General features: G+C 38.1%; 1 protein-coding gene across 7 annotated transcripts in view; it reads left to right on the plus strand.

Annotated features, from left to right (window-relative positions):
* The window catches only part of LOC135093243 (uncharacterized), a 157,422-nt gene that overhangs the window by 102,572 nt on the left and 32,497 nt on the right, over positions 1 to 22,353 (plus strand). For all 7 annotated transcript variants that reach the window (XM_063992301.1, XM_063992290.1, XM_063992269.1 and 4 more), the window contains exons 13-16: positions 9,403 to 9,547; positions 10,897 to 11,026; positions 19,219 to 19,448; positions 19,759 to 19,962. In XM_063992301.1, coding sequence (XP_063848371.1) covers positions 9,403 to 9,547; positions 10,897 to 11,026; positions 19,219 to 19,448; positions 19,759 to 19,962 — 709 coding nt within the window. The remainder of the gene's footprint in view (positions 1 to 9,402; positions 9,548 to 10,896; positions 11,027 to 19,218; positions 19,449 to 19,758; positions 19,963 to 22,353) is intronic.

Genomic DNA, 22,353 nt, shown 5'->3' on the forward strand with positions numbered 1-22,353 from the left:
TGGGACATATTCATGGAAATTTATAATGAAGGGGTCAGTAGATATGTACCAAAGATCAAAACAAAGGAAGTGAAAAAGAAAAAAAGACTGGTTTAATATGAGATGTATAACAGCAAGAAAAGAAAAAGAAGCAGCATGGAATAGATGGAGAAAAAAAAAGGAGGAAGTGAGAAATGGGAAGATTTCAAGAAGGCAAGAAATTAATATATCAGAATCTTAAGAGATGAAGAAAAGAATTATGAGAAAGATGTAGTTAACAAATGCAAAGATGAACTGAAGTTATTTCTGAGATATGTTAATGGGAAGATGAAAAACAGGCAAACAATAGATATATCAATGAAAGATGACATTACGTACGAAGATACATGGTTACAAGCGGAATTAATGAACAAGTGTTTCAGTCACCATTTACTAAAGAAAGCAGATTTGAAGGAAAAAGAGCATGGCACAGAGACAATGTGATGAGAGAAATACAGGTGGACATAAGTGAAATTAAGAAGATTATGAAAGATTTGGATGTAAGTAAGGCTCAAGGACCAGATGTAGTGTCCAACTGGATACTTAAGGAATGTTGTGAACAACTGGCAGAAGGTATACACAATACCATAGTATGTTCTTTTAAGGAAGGAAAAATTCCTCTAGAGTGGAAGAGAGCCAATATTGTACCCATTTTCAAAGGAGGTAATAAAGAAGATCCACTGAATTACAGACCAGTGTCCCTAACAAGTGTGGTAGCAAAAAATAGCGGAAAGAATAGTTAAAAACAGATGGAGTATTTAGAAGAAACACATACATTGACTGACAGACAGTTTGGTTTCAGAAGTGGAAGATCTTGTGTCACAAATTTAGTGAGCTTTTATAGTAGAGCAATTGATATAATTCAAGAGAGAGAGAGTTGAGCAGACTGTTTATTTAGACCTAAGAAAAGTATTTGATAAGGTACCACACCAGAGACCACTATGGAAAATTGAAAATATAGGGGGTTTGCAAGGAAATCCTGAATTGGATTACAGACTTCTTGAGGGATAGATAAATGAGAACAGTAATAAAGGGAGAAAAATCAGAATGGTGTAGAGTTACTAGTGGTGTACCACAGGGGACAGTCTTAGCCCCCATAATGTTTCTGGTGTATGTCAATGATATGGTGGATGAGGTTGACAGTTATACAAGTCTGTTTTTGCAGACATTGCAAAATCATTGAAAAGTGGAAAACAATATGGGTTCTGAAAAGATCACAGGTTACAGAAAAGGTTACAGAAAGATCTAAATAAAATATATAAATGGAGTAAGAAATGGGAAATGGAATTCAATGCAAAGAAATGCAAGGTGGTGGAATTAGGAAAAAGCAAAAGAAGATTGACAAGTTCCTACACCATGGGGGGAGAAGTGGAAATTAAGAAAACCAAAGAAGAAAAAGACTTGGGAATTATAATAAGTGATCACTTATCACTAGAAAGCATGTAAACAAAATAGTTGGGGAAACCTATGAGTTACTAAGAAAGATGAAAGGGGCATTTGCTTACATGGATGAAGAGATAATGAAAAAGTTGATGGAATATGTGATTCAACCAAAACTGGAATATGCCACAATTGTTTGGTCACCCCATAATAAAAAGGAAATAAGGAAAATAGAGGGGATCCAAAGAGCTGCAACCAAATTGGTACCAAGTTTGAGAGATTTAACCTATGAAGAAAGATTAAGGAGATTGAATCTTCCATCATTACAAGAGAGAAGAGAAAGAGGAGACCTGATTGCTATATACAGAGCTTAAGAGGGTAAGGATCAAGTTGACAAAGAAGACTTATTGGTGTGGGACTCAAGAGATACAAGAGGACATGGAGTGAAATTGAAGAAAACAGCAAGTAGAAGAGATGTCAAGAAATATGGTTTCCCAAATAGAAACATAGAAATATGGAATAACTTAGATGAAACATTGGTACAAGCAACAAATATTCATGAATTTAAAATTAAGCTGGATGCTTATAGATATGGAGACAGGACAGCATGAGCATAGCTCTTTTCCTGTAAAACACAACTTGGTAAATACACAGCAGACAGAAGAGAAAGGAAATACAGTAAAATCCATCTTATCCGGCATCAACGGGACTGCCGACATGCCGGATACTTGAATATTGCCGGATACTTGAATAGGAGTGAAATTATGTCCACAATCACCACCCTACACTCACACATCTTACCATAACAAAGATCAGCTGATCTGATCAGCTGCTTAAGTGTAAGCACAACACGCTTCCTCTTTTCTACAACTTTAGGCATGATGAAGGCGTCAGGTGATAAACAGTGCACACGTGGGACTGAGTCACTGAGTAAACACAGTGCAGTGGGCCACGGGTGGCGCGAAGCATTGCACTCTGGTGGCGAGGGGACAAAGTATGCCTCATGCGGGAATTTTAATCGATTTTATGAGTACAGATTGATTTTTTATTGATTTTAATGCTTGGGGAAAAATGTGCTGGATACTTGAAGCTGCCGGATACTCAAATGCCGGATGAGAGGGATTTTACTGTATGAGGAGGATAATCAGCATTGAGAGAGAAATAAAGTGTATAAGGGAACTGATCTCTGGCATTCTGGAAAAGCAGGACAAGTTTATTATGGAAAATAAAGAATTGAGAAGGAAGTTTAGTGACTGTGAGAGTGATAAACAATGAGACGAAAAAGGCAATGGAGGAGCTAATGAAAGAAAATGGAATACTTAGGACTAAGTGTAATGGATATGAAGTAACTGCAGGGGCTGCAAGAAAAGGTGGAGGATAGTGCAGGGAAAGTGGAAGGGACAGTATGTAAAACCAAGCTGGAGGAATTGAAAAATACATGGAAGAAAAACATGAGGATGAAAAAGTTAGCTTCACAGAGGTGGTTATAAAACAAATACAGGAAAACACGAGGGATACAGTAATTCAGGTAATTAAAGAAAACGTTTTAGTGAAAGACACAGTGGATAAGAAGAAATGCATGGTCTTTTTGGACTGTAAGAGAAGAAAAACCCAGTTAAGCCTGAGAGAAAGGGAAGAGAAGAAGTTGGTAAGGGAAATTATTACAGTGGTCCAAGATAAGGAACAGGGACTGGAATGAGAAGTGGAAGAAGCATATAGAGCTGGAAAATATAGTGAGGGAGGTAAAAGACTGTTAAAAGTGAGAATGAGATCCGAAGTTGCAATAGAGGAGGTCCTAACGAGAACCAGAAAGCTAGCTGAAAGCTCAGAATACAAGAATATTTGGATAAACATAGATATGAACTTGGAAGAAAGGGAAAAAGAGGGATTTGAGAAATGAAGCTAAGAAAAAAAAAAAACAAGAAGGACAGAGACCGAGAAAAGGAACTTTTATTGGAGGGTACTAGATATGAGACTGAGAAAATGGTATATTTGGAAAAGGGAACAAGAAATTAAAGAACCACAGCAGCAGACAGAAATTACAAGTGGTGGGAGGAGTAGTACATTAAGAAGTAATGTATATAAACATAGGTTGCTTCCAGGTGTATTGGAAGTGAGTTTACCTAAAGGAAAATAGACCAGATGTGTTGTGCCTAACCGAGACAAAGTTAAAAGAGGAAGTCCACTTAAGCTTTAAGGAAGAGTGATACAGCAAAATCCCTCTTATCCGGCATCAACGGGACCGCCGACATGCCGGATACTTGAATATTGCCAGATACTTGAATAGAAGTGAAATTATGTCCACAATCACCACCCTACACTCACGCATCTTACCATAACAAAGATCAGCTGATCTGATCAGCTGCTTAAGTGTAAGCACAACACACTTCCTCTTTTCTACAACTTTAGGCATGATGAAGGCATCAGGCGATAAACAGTGCACACACAGGACTGAGTCACTGAGTAAACACAGTGCAGTGGGCCGCGGGTGGCGCGAAGCAGTGCGCTCTGGTGGCGAGGGGACAAAGTATGCCTCGCGCGGGAATTTTAATTGATTTTATGAGTACTCATTGATTTTTTATTGATTTTAAGGCTCGGGGAAAAATGTGCCAGATACTTGAAGCTGCCAGATACTCGAATGCCAGATGAGAGGGATTTTACTGTATAATTATTGGAAGAGAGATAGAAAGGGAAAAGGAGGAGGAGCAGTACTGATAATGGTTCAAGATGATATATATGTGAAAGAAGTGCAATATGGAGATGGCATGGTGGAGGTCATAGGTATAACAATCAGGACCAGTGGAAGAGACAGGAGGAGGATCATATTAATATATGTGACACTGAAGACTAATACATGGAGGCTGGAGGATCACAAGGGAATGCAAAAGGAAGTGTTGAAGTGCCTAGACAACATGATAAGGAAGAACAGTAAAATACTACTAGTTGGAGACTTTAAGTGGCAGGAGATGGAAGTTAATGGAAATGCTGGACTGTGGAGTGAAGAAATGCTACAGTTAGTACCTATAGTGAATACAATGGACCGACGGGTGGAGGAATTTACAAGGTGCAGAGGGGAGGAGGAACAAAAAAAAACTGGAGCCCCCATCCAACCATTAAATACTTAAGCCCAGTGGGAAGAAGTGACCATGTGGTGTTAAAGTGGTACTGCAAGATTGGGAGGTTCTAGCACGTAAGGATTATAAAAATGGGAGATTAAATCACACAAAGACAAATTTTGCAGTTAAGAAAATTCTTTGGGAGCATTGATTGGAAGGGACTTATGGAAGGCAAAACAGTGCAAGAAAAATACAAAACATTCCTGAAGAAGTACAATGAGAGTGCAGAAGTATATACCTATATAATATATACTTAATCCTTACTTTATATTATAAAGTAAGGAGGAGCAAACATATTTGGTATAATGCTAGATGTGGAGAATCCAAGAAGAGAAAGGATATAGCTTGGAAGAAACTGAAGTAAAGAAATGAAAAAATAGAGAGAAGTATAAGGAGGCAAGGAATGAGTATGTTAGAATAACAAGAGAGGAGGAGAAACAGTTTGAAAGGGATGTGGTAAAGAAATGTTAAGAAGAGCCCAAGCTTTTTTACAGGTATATCAGTGGAAAGATGACAAGCAGAGAGACCATTGACAAGATAGTGAAGGGAGAAAGGATATATCAAACAGCAGAAGAGATGAGTGAAATTATGAATTAGAGTTTCAGGTCTGTGTTCAGTGTGGAAGCGGATTTTATATAACCAAATGAGGAAGTGTGGCAGGGGGGTTACAGGAAGTCTTGGTGCAAAAACATGAAATTTGCAAATTGTTAGAGAAATTGGATATCAGAAAAGCAATGGGGCATGATGAGTGTCAGGTTGGACACTAAAGGAATGTAGAGAACAAGTGGTGGAGCCAATTTGGGATGTGATTAACAGCTCACTGATAGAGGGAAGAGTACCAAGAGAGTGGAAGAGAGCAAATATAGTGCCAGTACACAAAGGAGGAAAGAGGACTGAGCCACCAAATTATAGACCGGTGTTGCTAATTAGTGTTGTGGGCAAGATCTGTGAAATAGTGATCAAGGAAAAGTGGGTGAAATATTTGGAAGAGAAGGAAGTTGTAACAAATAGTCAATTTGGTTTCAGAAAAGGAAGGTCATGTGTGACAAATTTACTGTGTTTCTATACAAGAGTAATAGATGAAGTACAGAACAGAGATGGGTGGGTAGATGCAATGTACTTTTGACCTCAAAAAAGCTTTTGATAAAGTTCTGCATAAAAGACTATTGTGGACTGAGAGGGACAATGCTAAAATAGATGAGAGACTACTTAAAGGATAGAGAAATGAGAACTGTGATCAGGGACACCTGTTCAAGTTGGAGTAATGTAACAAGCGGAGTACCACAGGGGTCAGTGTTTAGCACCCATTATGTTCTAAATATACATCATTGATATACAGGAGGGTTTGACCAGTTATATTAATCTGTTCGCTAATGATGCAAAATTGTTAAGAGTCATAAAGAGCCATGCTAATTGTATGGAGTTGCAAAGAGATATTGACAAGATTTTATGAGTGGAGCAAGAAGTGGACATTGGATTTCAGTACTAAGAAATGCCATGTGATGGAAATGGGAAAGAGTAAAAGAAGACCTGCATGGGACTATAAAATGAAGGGGGGGAGTGATAATGAAGAGCAAGGAAGAGAAAGACCTAGGAGTGGTTTTTCAAGATACCCTGACCCCAGAATGGCATATAAACTAGATGTTTGGCTTGACATACGGGATGTTAACAAATATTAGGGTGGCATTTCATTGCATGGATAAGACTATGATGAAAAAAAATTATAGCCACTATTCTATGTCCCAGGCTGGAATATGCAGAATTGGTTCGGTCTCTGCATATGGAGAAAGATATAAAGAAGTTTGAAAGAATTCAGAGGGCAGCTACAGGGATGATACTGGATCTGAAAGACCTAGCATATGGAGAGGTTGAAGGAAATGGGATTGCCAACTTTGCAAGTTAGAAGAGAAATAGGAGATCTAATAGTGATGTATAAAATAGTAAACCGCACTAAGAAGATAGACAAGTAGGACCTGGTGTTGCTGGAAGAAGCAGCAGCTGGATGGACAAGAGGGCACTCAAAGATCAGGAAGTCAGTATTTGAGGAATATCAAGAAGTACAGTTTTCCACAAAGAACTGTGGATATCTGGAATAGCCTAAATGAAGAGGTTGTTATAGCACCAAACATGCATAAATTTCAAGAATGCTGGATAAATATAGATAAGGAAACAGGATACTATGAACCCTGCTCAAACCCTGTATTATACAACTAGGTTAAACTATGTAAATACACACACAAACCTGTTTGCTGATGATGCAAAAATAATAAAAATAAAGGATGGAAATGACTGCAAGGAGTTACAAAAGGATATTGACAGGATACACTCATGGAGCCAAAGATGGAAACTAGAATTTAATGCCAGAAAATGCCATGTGTTAGAAATAGGAAAAAGTAAAAAGAGACCTTCATGGAATTGCAAAATGGGAGGAGAAATAGTAACTAAAATTAATGAAGAAAGATTTGGAAATGATGATTCAGGACACATTATCACCTGAAAGACACATAAACAAGATACTTGGCTCTAAGTATATCTTGTTAACAGACATTAATGTGGCATTTGACTATTTAGATAAATGATGAAGAAAATTATAACAAGCATGATACGTCCTAAATTGGAAATTGGGCTCCACATCGAAAAAAAGATGTACAGAAACTAGAAAGAATACAAAGAATAGTGACGAAGATGGCACCAGAAGTGAAAGACTTAAGCTATGAAGAAAAACTTGAATAGATGGGTTTACCAACACTACAAAAGAGAAGAGGAGACCTGATAACAATGTACAAATTAGTAAGCAATATAGAAAGAATAGACAGAAATGACTTGGTACCACAGATGGAGAAGGGAGAGAGAGACGGACGAGGGGGCATGGGAAGAAAATAAAGAAGAGTGATGTTCAAGCGACATAAAAAGTGCAGCTTCGCGCATAGAACTATTGAAATCTGGAATGATTTGAAGGAAGAGGTGGTTGTGGCAAACAGTGCACACATGTTTAAAGAGAAACTGGATAAATATGGTTATGGAGACAGAACAAAATGAGCTTTGGCTTGTGCCCTGTACAATACAACTAGGTAAATACACACACACACACACACACACACAGAGAGAGAGAGAGAGAGAGAGAGAGAGAGAGATGAATTGTGGCTGTGTGACAGCCAGTGGATGACCTTGACAGTGGCTGGTGGTGCATCTCTCTCTCTCTCTCTCTCTCTCTCTCTCTCTCTCTCTCTCTCTCTCTCTCTCTCTCTCTCTCTCTCTCTCTCTCTCTCTCTGATAAGTTACACACACACACACACACACACACAGAGAGAGCATTGCATCTAGGTCACTCACTGGCTGTCTTTTTCTGCTTTTCCTCCAGCCAGTGTGGTTATAGAAAATTATGATAATTCAAACATAATACATAAAAAGGGCAAAAACCATGGAACAATGAGCTACACATCTTGTTACACTGATGTAAACAAACTGGCTGCCAGGAACGAGCGGTCAGTTTTCAAAGCAGTGGCCTGTATCCAGTGGTGCCACAACTCCATCTGTAGTGTGTGGGGCTTTCAAATTGAGTTGGCTGCTTCAAATTTTGTCTGCTCCTTCCGAAATCTTTTAAAGCGAGGTCTGTAGTCTCAAGGTATGAGTGTATACATTAATAAATTTACCATGTTATTTGTCAAATGTAAATTCAGTCTTTGTTTTAATTTGTTGGTAATTAATTACCTTGTGTCTCCTTGTTTTTGAGGTTCCATTTGTTTCTTCTATATAATTTAGGTGGATACTGTTCAGCTCTATAAAATCTACACATGTATTTTTCTTTTTCATTCTTTAATCTTTATTTTACACATGAAATATTTTCTGCTGCCATCATTGTAGTGCCTCGTACTTTAAAACAATGAAATTTATCTAATGCTAGTCATGAGAGACTGCAATCAGAGATTGAACTTGAGAGAATCCTCAACTCACTTCATTTGACACAAATCAAGGGCTGTGGTAGTTGGCTTTCACTGCCCTGCCATTGCAATATCATTACTTGTATTACAAGATATCTGAGCTAAGATTCTATTGTCTTTACTCCATATCTAACTCTGTACAGGGGCCATATCCTTGCGTGTATGGAGTATGCTTCACATGTATAGGGGGTTCCACTTATACTGTGCTTTTAAACAGGGTGGAATCAAAAGCTTTTTGTCTTATCAGCTCCTCTCTTTTAACTGTCTTCAGCATCTTTCTCATTGCCACAATGTTGCATCTTTTGCTATCAACTACCACTATTTTCACACTGCTTGTCTGATTTTGCTAACTGCATGCCTCCTCTCCTCCCACAGCCTCTCTGCACAAGACTTACTTTCTCTCATCCTTATTCTGTCCATCTTTAATGCAAGAGTTAACCAGTATTCTCAATCATTCATCCCTTTCCCTGGTAGACTCTGGAACTCCCTGCCTGTTTCTGTATTTCTTCCTTCCTGTGCTGTGAACTTTTTCAAGAGGGAGGTTTCAAGACGCTCATCCTCCATTATTTGATTCTTCTATTTGGAACTCTCTATGGAATCTAGCATTAAGTGAGCCTTTTTATTTTTATACAATTTTCTGTCGCCCTTGGCCTGTGGCTTGCATGAAAAAATAAATGAAAAAAATAAAACCTAGAACTAAAGAATTTTCTTTGCATGTACTATTTATTTATGTACTTATTTGTTTGTTGAACTACCTATTTTTGATGTTTAATTATTCTCACATACTATGATGTGATTTGGAATGTACATATTCATGTTGCCTGTATATCATGAAAATCAGTTAGAAGGGACATGGATAACAACATGGGAATCTGTACTGAAGAATTAAAATTTTCTAGTAAAAGGCAGATGGTATCCAGATCTTCATTTACATTTATGTTTAATAGTCCTCGTGGAGAAAACAAGCTGATTCTGAGACGGATGAGGATGTGCTTGTGGAGGAGGAAGTTTCTTGCTATGGGAAAGACATCCCATTCCCAGAGGAAGAGTTAGTCAAGCAGGACAGCCTTAATGGTGAAGACATGCTTGAAGGTACAGTTTGTTGTCAATTTTAATAAGGCAAAAGAAAGGTGTTTCCTAGTTTCTGAAAAGTTTACATAATTTCTTAGTTTCTTCATTGCTTTACGTTCTCTGCAAGTGCAGCAATCATTGAAAAGGACATTGAAAATTGTGATAGAATCATACAAAAATTAATAATACAGACCTGATTAGGTTCTTTACATAGGCTACTTAAGCCATGATCAATGCTATTGCTATAATTTTTCCATTATATATATATATATATATATATATATATATATATATATATATATATATATATATATATATATATATATATATATATATATGTAATATTTATTTATTTATTCATTTATTTACTTTTTTTTTTTCCTCTCTCTCTCCTGAGATCTTGGGTATTAAGAGACTCAAACTCAATCTGGCTCATATACCTGTGCCTCATATCTTTCCTGTGCTACTTTTGTAAGTTTGTATTAATTCTCTCACCATCACCAACTCTCGCACTTGCCTTGCTACTTACATAGAAACTTCACTCTCCTATAACCTGTCTCCAACTCCATTTACTTTCAGAACATCCCATGTTCTTTCCTGTCAGTCCTAATAAATGGCTAAATGTCATGGATATAAAATGTTGGATTAGCATGTGTGGCATTGGCAGGATGGGTAGATCAATGTTGTAAGGTGGTTTGGGCATGTGGAGAGGATGGAGAACAATAAATTAGTAGAGACTAATGTGGTAAGATTTGTGTGGTGTAGGATTAGGAGGATGGTTATACTTAGAGTGGGTAAACTGTGTGAAAAGAACACTGCATGAAAGGAATGGCTGTGCAGCAAAGAAGAGGAATCACACATGATAGAAGTGAATGGAGATTGACAGTGGTGAGTGCATGAAGGTGACATTGTCTTTTTAATCCTTGGGAAGGAGTGTGACTTGGTGGGGCCCTTAGGTGTAAGGACCCAGGGCACTCTGTAGGCATTACCTCTCATCTGTTGTAGTCTCAGGATTGAATTACGTGTGGAGTAGGGAATGGTCTCATTATGAAGGGGCAGATGTATGCTGTTGGGCCATGCTGTGGATGCAAGTGGCCAGCTGTGCTATGCTTAGACTCCTGGGGTGTTGTACAATGAGAGAAGAGTGTGAATGACATTTGTGTGTGTGGTGCTTTATCTTGGCTATCCTGTGTGGAATTACCAGCCTGGTAAGTAGATAGATAGATAGTTGTGACACATCATTCCCTTTATGGTGTGTGCATTTTCTCCCATTAAAATCAAGATTAGATTGCGTTTTATTATTCTGGATGCAAGACTTTTTTTTCCCATTGTTACATTTCTTGTTCTGTTAATGGTAATTCTTTCCACAGGACATGCCCCTGGGAACCTTATGATCAACACAATGGCATTCAATGCAGTTGAAGCAAAACTGTCTTGTGTAACTTCCATTGAAGCCCCATTTAATTTGAATCGGCCAGTTGGGGTCTTGGAACACTCCAGGTAATTATCTGGGATATAGAATTGAAATTAATTTTATTATTTTCTAAACAAGTGGATCATTCATCTGAAAGATGCTTTTATGTCTGGATATTACCTGATGGCATCATGTGTATAGGAGCCCTTGTTCATATACTTTAGGTGTAATTGAAGCTCCCCACATCTAAATGGATTATAATCCTTGACACTTATCAGTTGACATGGGTAACTTGTTTTCGTAATATTATTTTCTTATAAACATAAATGATATACAAATGCAGTGGTATAATAGAATATATATATATATATATATATATATATATATATATATATATATATATATATATATATATATATATATATATATACTAAAATTCATCATGTATCTATCAAAGTTACTAGGTAGTACAAGATAGTGTCTTTATATAAGAAATTGTGTGAATGTACAAAGGAAATTGTGCAAATTCAGCAAATTCCATAAGTGGTGGGTGTGTCACTTCCCATGATTATAACCCTTCCTAGTCCTTATGAGTGAGCTCCTGGACTTCCTAGGCACCTCTTAACAGGCACCAACCTTACACTTTACAGTACACAGAAGCAGCCACTGTCCATGCCACTGTCTTGTTCAGTGAAAATCCAGTTTAGATATGGCAGAAGGGCTTGTGCACCCTTCAAACTCTGCCCCTTCTTGCCTACATACTCTCTTATCACATTGCATGCTGCACATCCATGAATCTTACCCTTCCAATAATATGCTGCAACTAGTCTCATATTATATTATAGTAATATGAAATAAGTATATACATGTAAAATTAGATTATAAGCCATTATAGTTGTTATTGGCAAAATTGCCTCATAGCACCAATTCAAGTGCCAAATTTAAGCTGCTCCTGATGGTGCTTATATTGTGTAACTTGTACAAGTACGTCAGTAATTTATAGATTTGTCTCGAGATCTTTTTCCATGGCTTTGCTGTTTCCAAATATATACTTCAAATTTTTATTCCTGAAGATTTATTGTTGCCCAGTTTTATCAACCAATACAATCTACCTGTTCACAGTTTCCTTACTGATGCACTTAATCTCGTATCTTCAACTTCTCAGTCAATCCATCAGTCTATTTACCTGGCTGGCAATCCCACACAGGGTAGCCCAGACAAAGTCCAAACACTTGTATACACAACTCTTGATCCTCTTTACCACCAGTCCAAAGTGTATATATGCAACAACAAAAAAAAGTTGCCACAGGCAATGTGCACCTGTGACATCATCATTTAATGTGAGGTTTCTATGGAGGAAACAAAGACTTCTAATATAGCTGTTTGTGTGGTTGGATGGCAACTGCACTCGGCCTAAATCTCATGACTCCTTCCAATTCTATTCCCATTCCCATTATGCATTTTCATGGTGATGCGATGATTCCATGATAATGATTAGTGAATTTTACCTTATATTGTATCATGGTTTTTATACTTGAGAGGATAGATATTGTGGTGATTTGTATTTAGGGAAGCACTTGGTCTATTAAGGGGTTCATTAAGGTAACCTTTACTTTCGAAGCTTCATTAAATTGTTTCATTCTCTTATTCTTAAGTGTTGTATGAACCTGCACTGCCTACTTCAGTTAGATCAAATTCAGAGTTCATTCAGGTAACTCCTCTGCTGTTGTTTCACTGACTAAAGCCTTATGTTAAGGAAGACCAACTGTTATTACCCTCACAACAATTTATTCTGCAAAACTTTAACTCGGCTTCATCTCAGTCAGTGATGGAGAAACTTTTACACCCTGACCGCATTGAAGGATCACAAAACACGATGCCTGCTGAATGGGAGCACTGGTATTGTATGTTTACGAACTTCTTGGACTGCTTAGGCAATGATCTGCCACCTAGTAAGTTGAAACTGCTCATGAACCACGTCTCGCCTTTTGTCTACAACCTCATCTCAGACTGCCAGAACTACACTGATGCCATAGAGGTGTTGAAAACAGTGTATGTGAAGCCTACAAACAAGATTTTTGCCAGACACCAGTTAGCAACAAGGATGCAAATGAATGTCGAGTCAATTCATTAGTTTCTTTGCTCTCTGAAATTGTTGTCAAAAGACTGTGGCTTTCAGGCTGTCTCTTCCATTACTCATACTCAAGAATCCATCCGTGATGTGTTCATTACCAGCCTGGAGTCCCGCATGATACGTCAACGCTTGCTGGAAAAGGACTGTCTCACTCTCAACGAAGCACTTCAACTCGCAAGAAGCCTAGACTCGGCACAACGGAATGCGGAAATGTATGTGACTCCTACTATGCCTGGAAACTTTTCTGCTGCTTCTAAGAACTCTGTTCTTCCTGTACGTGATGAAGGGGATCCTTTGGTGGAGATGGTGGAAGAAACCAGTGCAGCTGCCTGCAAGAGTGTGTGCTACTTCTGCAGAAATCCTTGTCATCCTCACCCTTGCTGCCCCGCTAGGAACGTCATCTGCTATAAATGTGGGAATTTCTCCAAAATTCGTAAGGCTCAGAAACCTACCTATGCTCAAGATGAGGTTGCTACCAGTACCATTGTCGCCTCAGGAGTGCCTGATCCTCCACACTGTACCATGATGAATGTAAGAATCAATGGTCTTATTATGACTGCTCTGGTGGATAGTGGGAGTACGTCTGGTTTCATACATCCTTCTTGTGTTACTGAACTATTAAATGTCTCGGTAAAGTTTTGTAAGAAAATAGGTTTGGCTTCATCTGATGTATCAACAACTTTAGGATATTGTGTTGCTGATTTGATAGGATATTGAGTTGCTGATTTGAAGGTCAAATATCTCAGTTACCCTCAGTTCAAATTCTTTGTACTTCCCAATTTATGTGCTAAAGTAATTTTAGGAGAGGATTTCATGAAGATGCATAAGTCTGTTGAATTCAGTTTGCAAGGCCCTAAGCAGAAACTTACGGTACGTGGTGTCAATTCAGTGGCTATAGAGCCTCCTTCCTTATTTCCAGATTTATCAAGTGATTGCAAGCCTATCTGTTCACCTAGACACCAGTTCAGTAAATCTGACAAAGCTTTCATTAGGGATGAGGTGAAATCTTTACCCTCTAAAAGGATAATTGAGAAAAGCCAGTCACCATGGAGAGCCCAGGTGCTTGTTTCCAAAGACAATAGGCATAGACAACTTGTGGTTGTAGATTACTCTAGGACCATTAATCGTTTCACTCAGTTAGACGCTTATCCTTTTCCTCAAATTAACAAAATGGCGCATGACCTTGCTAAATATAGAATATTTAGTAAGCTGGATCTCAAGAGCTCTTGCTACCAAATTCCTCTCAGGGATGAAGAAAAAGTGTACACCGCTTTTGAAGCTGATGGGCAGTTGTATCAATACAACTGCATTCCTTTCGGTCTCACTACCTCTGTTGCTGTATTCCAGCGAATCATTAAACAGTTAATACAGGACAATAACTTGGTCTCTACTTACGCTTACATTGATGGTGTTATAGTGTGTGGATACAATGAAGAAGAACATGATCGCAATCTCACCTGTTTTAGAGAAGTTGATTCAAAATATTATCTCACTCAATGAAGCAAAGTGTAAATATGGATTAATAACTATTAACTACTTAAGGTACTTAATCTCCGATAGAAACCTTAGGCCAGACCCTGAACGTTTGAGACCTCTTAAAGAACTGCCTGTTCCTACTAACACGGGTTCTTTAAAATGCACTCTAGGATTGCTTTCATACTGTTTGCAATGGATCCCAAATTACTCTAATAGAATTCAACCTGTTTTAAAACCTAATGATTTTCCCTTGAACAATTCACCTGTAAAGTGTTTCAGTACTCTCAGAGATGAAATATGCCAAGCTTGTGTGTCTGCATTTAAGGAGGATCAACCTTTACAAGTAGAGACTGATGCTTCTGGTACCTCACAGGCCGCTACACTCTCCCAGTTAGGTGAACCTGTTGCTTTCTTTTCAAGGACACTTAACTCCATCTGAGAAGCTACAACCCACTGTGGAAAGGGAGACAACATCAGTTAACGAAGCTATTTGTAAATGGAGGTCGTTTCTTTTGGGAAGGAGATTCACAGTTCTAACTGACCAACAGGCTGTATTTTTCATGTTTTATTTGAAACACTCTTCCAAAATTAAAAATGACAAGATAATGCATTGGAGATTAGAACTCTCTGAGTACTGCTTTGACATTCACTACTGCCCTGGTCTCAGTAACATCCCTTGTGATACTGTCTCGAGCCTGCGTCACTGCTTCGGCCACCTCTTCTGCTTCACTCGAAGAGGTAAATGCTTCACTTTGTCATCTTGGAATTACTGTCATCTTGGAATTACAAGACTACTTCACTTTGTGAAAACTAAGAATTTGCCTTTCTCAATGGAAGATGTAAAGAAAGTTTGTACCCAATGTTCTATTTGTTCAGAATTGAAACCTAAATTCTTCCATAAGCCTAAAGCCAGACTTATCAATGCCTTGCACCCTTTTGACAGATTATCTATAGACTTCATGGGCCCTAAACCAACCTGCACTCGAAACAAGTATCTGTTCACAGCCAGTGATGAGTACTCTAGATTTCCCTTGTCAAGACATGTCTGCTCAGACAGTAGTATCCTGTTTCCACGATATATTCTCATTGTTTGGTTATCCTCCTTCTATTTATTCAGACAGGGAAGCACAGTTTATGTCCCGAGAAGTTCAACAGTTTCTCATGGAACATGGTGTAGTTATGACTCATTCCACTCTGTATCATCCTCAAGGAAATGCTCAGTGCAAGAAAGAATGGAATAATTTGGAAAGTTGTTCAGTTAGCTATTAAATCTCGCAAACTTCATGAATCTCAGTGGGAACTAGTTCTAGATCATGTCCTTCACTTAATCAGATCACTTCTTTGCACAGCTGCTAATCAGACACCCCTTGAGAGAGACTTCTCTTTTCCTAGGAAATCCTCAAATGGCTACTCTCTCCCATCTTGGCTGACATCCCCTGGACCTGTGCTTTTTACGTAAATTCATTTGAAATTCTAAATCTGTTTCTCTTGTAGAAGATGTTGATCTTGTGAGTGCCACTCCTCATTATGCAAAGGTTCTTTTCCTGACGGAAGGGAATCCACTGTTTCAGCCGGGGATCTGGCACCTACCCCCCAGTGGACACATTGCTAAAAAGACCAAACCTCCATCTTTCAAGGAGCCAGACCAGGATCCCTCCTCTCTGGGAGAAGAGGACGCAACTAATGTGAACCGAGGAATCTACCTGATGTTACAGACACAGAGCCACTCGGGGAGCCTGAACCACTTCGTCAATCCACAAGACAATGAAAACCTGAGATAGGATAACTTTTTTTTTTTTTTTTTTTTTTTTTTTTTTTATTAGGAACTGCATACAGATCTCGTGCGTATGTTTGCTCAAATTACATGTATTCGTTTAACAAGATGGGGTGAATGTGGTGATTTGTATTTAGGGAAGCACTATGGTATTGAAGCACTCTGTCTATTAGGGGTTCATTAAAGTAACTTTTACCTTTAAAGCTTCATTAAACTGTTTCATTATCTTATTCTTAAGTATTGTATGAATCTGCTCTGCCTACTTCAGTTAGATCAAATTCAGAGTTCATTCGAGTAACTCCTCTGCTGTTGTTTCACTGACTAAAGTCTTATGTTAAGGAAGACCAACTGTTATTACTCTCAACGGATATTACTCATACATTAGTCCTCCCTGAAAATCTCTCATGGGCATCCCATTCACCTAGTCATTTTGAAAAGTGCGTGCTGGATGTAACACATTCAAAGTGGCCATGTAGTTTGCTAGAGCAAGGATGTTTGGCAATAATTGTGCCAAACCTAGAGAGAAGGATATTAGTTAGGCATAAGAGGTAGTAGGAAATAACATTATGGATTCCCAGGTGATTAAGTAGTACTGATAAGAACCTCATCCAATCACCAACTGCCAGGCTATGTGGAAGGATACCACCAACCCCAGCCCAGGATCCACGCAGCCTCCTCAGTTCTTTCTATCCCTGACACACTACCCTGGTGGACACATGCTCTTCTGTACCCAAGCCAGAAAACCAGACACTAAACCTAGGCAGATAGGGTGAGAAGGTGACCATGGTGTGCCGACAACACCTGGTGTGTGTGTGTGTGTGTGTGTGTGTGTGTGTGTGTGTGTGTGTGGGTGGGTGAGTGGGTGGGTGTGTTGGAGGGGGGGAGCAGCCAGCAGAGAGGTGATGCCTAAATCCCCCTGTGGATGCTGTCAAGGAAGGGACTGCTGAGAGAGAGAGAGAGAGAGAGAGAGAGAGAGAGAGAGAGAGAGAGAGAGAGAGAGAGAGAGAGAGAGAGAGAGAGAGAGAGACCACATGACAGCACCATTTCTGTCTGGGTTTAGTGTCTAAATCACCCTGTAGGTGCTGTCAAGGAAGGGACTGCCAAGAGAGAGAGAGAGAGAGACCACATGACAGCACCATTTTGGCCTGGGTTCATTGTCTGGTTTTCTGGCCTGGTTACAGGGGAGTGCATGTCCAGTAGGGTAGCATGTCAAGGACATAAATAATAGAGGAGGCTGCATGGATCCTGGATTTGGGTCAGTGGTATCCTTCTGCATAGCCTGGTGGTTGGTGATTGGCCAAGGTTCTTATCAGCAGTATTTAATCACCTGAAAATCCATACTGTTATCTCCTACTACCTCCTACACCTAACTAATATCCTCCTCCTACCTGGGTCTGGCATGATTATCACACAATATTATCACTCGAGCAAGTTATATGGCCATTCTGAATGCATTACATCCAGCACACGCTTTTTTAAATGACTAGAGGTAAGTGGGGCGCTTTTGAGAGATTTTAAGGGAGGACTAGTGTAATCTATACCCTCTCAAGCATAACTGCAATACAATATATTTTGAATTTGATGTACATAATGATCCATATGTTGTGATTTGAAAATAGAAATAACAGCAGGGAGCAGCTTCTAACTCACACAACACTGGAGTTCTGTGGGTTATTTTTTGTTTTTATCTTTTTTGCTGGAATTGTAAGGTGATAGTGATCTAGATGTGTCTGACAATGATGAACTGTTGAGTGAGAGCAAAGAGGAATATATACTGAAAAAGATAGTGAAATAAGTTTTAGTGAAAATATGAGTGAAGAGAAGGGGGAGTGTAGTTTTCCTAGGTCACCATTTTCTCCTTCACCTGGGGCAGCAGACTGTTTACCTTGCTGGCTGATCCTTTCTCTGACCAGCGACCTACTACCAGCCCTCCCTTAAGCAACAGTATAATCATTCTACTTGTATAAATTGAAAAAAATTGTCAGTTGTATCTGTGTATATTGTAGGTTTGTTGCGTAACTAATATTATATATGTTATTTTCACACATATGCATTTTGTGGTCAGTATGTATGTATACAAAGAATATGTTTATAGAACATATATATGAAGCATAATAGAAATATAATAAAGTGATGATGACCTGATGCAATCCAGCAGCTCACAGGAAATGGCAATGCTGCATAGCTGAATCTTAAGTGCAGTCATGGGGAGTGACCGTAACAAAGGAGCTAAAACACCAAATTCTCTACACTGTTCATTCATACCAAACAGACAGCTAGTGAAATACTATACTTGGTGATAGATTGATGGCTGATGAACTTGTAAAGGGATTTTGGTCTTAAACCAAATAGAAGTGTTTGGAAATAATTTTGACCATGACATGGTAACACTTGTTTCAATATTCCTTTCTTAAAGTACATGCACAGCCATCATTTTGACCTCGTCATCATTATAGGATAAGCAAAAGCCAGTTACATCCACACATTGTAAGTTTTAATGCTTACCATTGAAAGGGCTGACTGAAAGCACTATAAAGACCCAAGTAACAAAAGTGATAGTCAACTTTCTGCCTGTAACAGCTTGCATAAAATATCAGGTAGAAATAAAGTTTGTTACATTGTTTAAAATTGCATATAGCATGGAACTAGCTCTTTTTCAATCATGAAGGGATGCTGTAAATCTGTTTTTATTTTTTCACTGTGATGAGCTGGGACTCTGCTCCCAGAGTAATACAGCTCTGACCTACCACCTATCATTGGTTATTTTTTGGAGGGACGGAAAAGGGACAAATCCGACAAAATGTTTTATACCTAGAATTTGTATGCTCTTGAATCTAGGCTTGATTCATGCTTTATGTGAGAAGTGAGATTACATTGATGATGATGTCTTGCAGTGGGAACATCATAGTGTCGGACACCTTCAATGACCGTGTGCTGATCCTGAACAATGATGGAGCTCCCATTGGCCTTGCAGGGCCCTCCATGGGATTTCGACGGCCATCATCTGTAGTTGAACTTTGGGATGGATCTTTTGCTGTGATTTGTAGTAACTTCATAGCTGTGTTTGATGCTGAAGGAACTTACACAAAGATACTTGGGAAAAATCTCTTACAAAAGCCATATGGTAAGGGAAGAATTAGGTTTATTATCCAGTTTGATTTAAAACTCTCTCTCTCTCTCTCTCTCTCTCTCTCTCTCTCTCTCTCTCTCTCTCTCTCTCTCTCTCTCTCTCTCTCTCTCTCTCTCTCTCTCTCTCTCTCTCTCTCTCTCTCTCTCTCTCTCTCTCTCTCTCTGTGTGTGTTTTGGATGGAAAGTAAGAGCTGGTCCCTGTTTTAGTAAAGTTAGGGTAGGGATCTTCAATTTTGATCAAGGTCACTGAAATCTTATCTAAAGCATAATGCTTACATGTGCCTTCAAATTTTACTTTATTTCAGGATTGAGTTTGACTGAGGATGGAAAGCTGTTGACAGTGGAAACTGCTTACCTTGGCTGTTTAATCATTGTTACCATCTGCCCTGAGTTGAAATTGGAGCTATCAAGATTGAGAGTGCCCCTACAGCTGCCTACCAATCAAGAGGTTCTCAGCAAGCCCAGATTTACAGCAAGTTACAAGGATAAGATCTATGTGGGAGATCTAGGTGGGTTTCAGTGTTCATTATTTAGTTATAGTTTTACCAGAATACAGCAGAAAAATTTCTTAATAAGTGTGGTAAAGTTAACTAGGATTTTGGGATGGTATTGTCATTTAGGAGTACGTGACCATCCAAAATGCGGCAAATCAGGTCCTGTCTATTTGATACTGCACAATCAATCTAAGCCAGATTTAGTTTATTTTTTCTTTGAAATCATCCTTTATATCATCAGTCATATCTGTCTCAACTATCCTGTTCCTTTCTTGGCTTGCCTCCTGCTATAACTATGTATTTTTTTTTCCATCTCAAGGGATTTCTCAGTTTGGTTTCTAGATAGAAAATGGCAATCCATCTATTTTTATCAGTCAGATGCTGTACAAAGGATAGCCATGGCAGAAAGCACTGAAAAGCAGATTGAACTAAATGGATGGGTGGTACATTGACTTACGAGTGCCCAAACTTAGGAGTTTTTTGAGATATGAGCTTTTGCTTAGTCAATTTTTTTTGCTTTGAGTTGCAAGCCAAAATCCAAGAAACGAGGGAGCTTCATATATGCCACTGCTAGTTGGCACAGCTACAACCACAACATCTGCCCAGCATTCCTCATCTTACTTGTTCACTTCATGTTCTATATATATTTTTCTTACAGTAAACCCTCAATATAAGGAACACATAAGGGAAGAGAAGGAAAGAGAGATTGATTACCTTGACAATGGCTGATTTCAATGCACTTCTTTATTTTTTCCTCAGATAAGTTCACACACAAATACACAGTGAGAGAGAGAGAGAGAGCATTGTGTCATCAGCTAATGTCATGGTCACTCACTAATTGTCATACAGCCACAATTCATCTATCAAACATACAGTTGACTGGGTATCAACCAACTCTCCTGCATTTAAGATCTAGGATGTTCATAAAATAAAGCAAGCATGTGGTAATTTTGAAATATGGCATAATTTTCAGTTTCATAAAATAAAATGAGTGTTTGATAGCCTTAAAGGAGTCATTATACCCAAACTTTTGTAAACAGATTCATTATATCAACAGTTTACTGTGTTCGAAGACATGTAATAAAAATATGGGTTTTTTTAGGGGCTGGAATGGATTAATGGCATTTCATTTCATTTCAATAAAGAAAATTGATTTGACATATGAGCAAATTGACTTATGAGCTTTGTCATGGTATGAATTAAACAAGTCAGGGTATTACCTGGAAAACTGAATGTCAAAAATGCAAAACAGTAGATACATTTTGCATTTCATTAAGTGTTAAGTTCCAGGTAAAGTGAAGGTTTCCCATGAGACTCCATTCCTCACCTCCCCCCCCCCCCTCTCTCTCTCTCTCTCTCTCTCTCTCTCTCTCTCTCTCTCTCTCTCTCTCTCTCTCTCTCTCTCCTCTCTCTCTCCTCTCTCTCTCTCTCTCTCTCTCTCTCTCTCTCTCTCTAATGATGATGATAATAATTAATAATAATAATAATAATAATAATAATAATAATAATAATAATAATAATAGTTACTAATAAGAAAATACAGAGGAAGAAAGGAAAAAGTGAAGTAGATTATAGAGGAAAATAAATTTAAATAGAAAATGAGCATTATCAATTCATGTGAGAGATGTTGAAGTATTCCCAAATGATGGGTCCTGACTTATTTCCAATATCCACCCAAGGAACCCTATGTTTACAAATTGTAGCTGAAAGGGAGGTGGCATGATACTGAAAATTGCCTATTCCTTCTCTCCCTGCCATGTGACCTCATCCCTCCTCCTCCCCCTCCTCCCTCCCTCCTATCTCAGTCTTTCCACTATTCCCCCATTGTCTTTCTTCAACTCCAACCCAGCCAGCCTCTCCTGTCCGTTTCCTATACACATGGTCTCTCACTCCTACTCTTCCTCCTCCTCCTCCTCCTCCTGTGAAATCATGATAATAATGATAATAATAATAATAATAATAATAATAATGATAATAATAACAAAGATTTTAATATTAACTATAATAATATCAATATTAATTATAGAAAGAAGAAAAGGAAAAATTATGATAACACTATAATGTAATGACAATAACAAAAATTATACAATAATAATAATAATAATAATAATGATAATAATAATAATAATAATAATATTATTATTATTATTATTATTATTATTATTATTATTATTATTATTATTATTATTATTATTATTATTATTATTTTTATTTATTTTTTTATAAAAAGTAATAATACTATTAATACTAATAGAAAACATTATTATTGCTATTATTATTATTATTATTATTATTATTATTATTATTATTATTATTATTATTATTTTATTGATGTTATCATTAGCAGTAGTAGTAGTAATGGTAGTAGTATTGCTGCTGTTGTAGTTACTCTTCTTCCTCTTGTTC

Source organism: Scylla paramamosain, chromosome 3, assembly GCF_035594125.1.
Source record: "Scylla paramamosain isolate STU-SP2022 chromosome 3, ASM3559412v1, whole genome shotgun sequence".
NCBI classification, from domain to species: domain Eukaryota; kingdom Metazoa; phylum Arthropoda; class Malacostraca; order Decapoda; family Portunidae; genus Scylla; species Scylla paramamosain.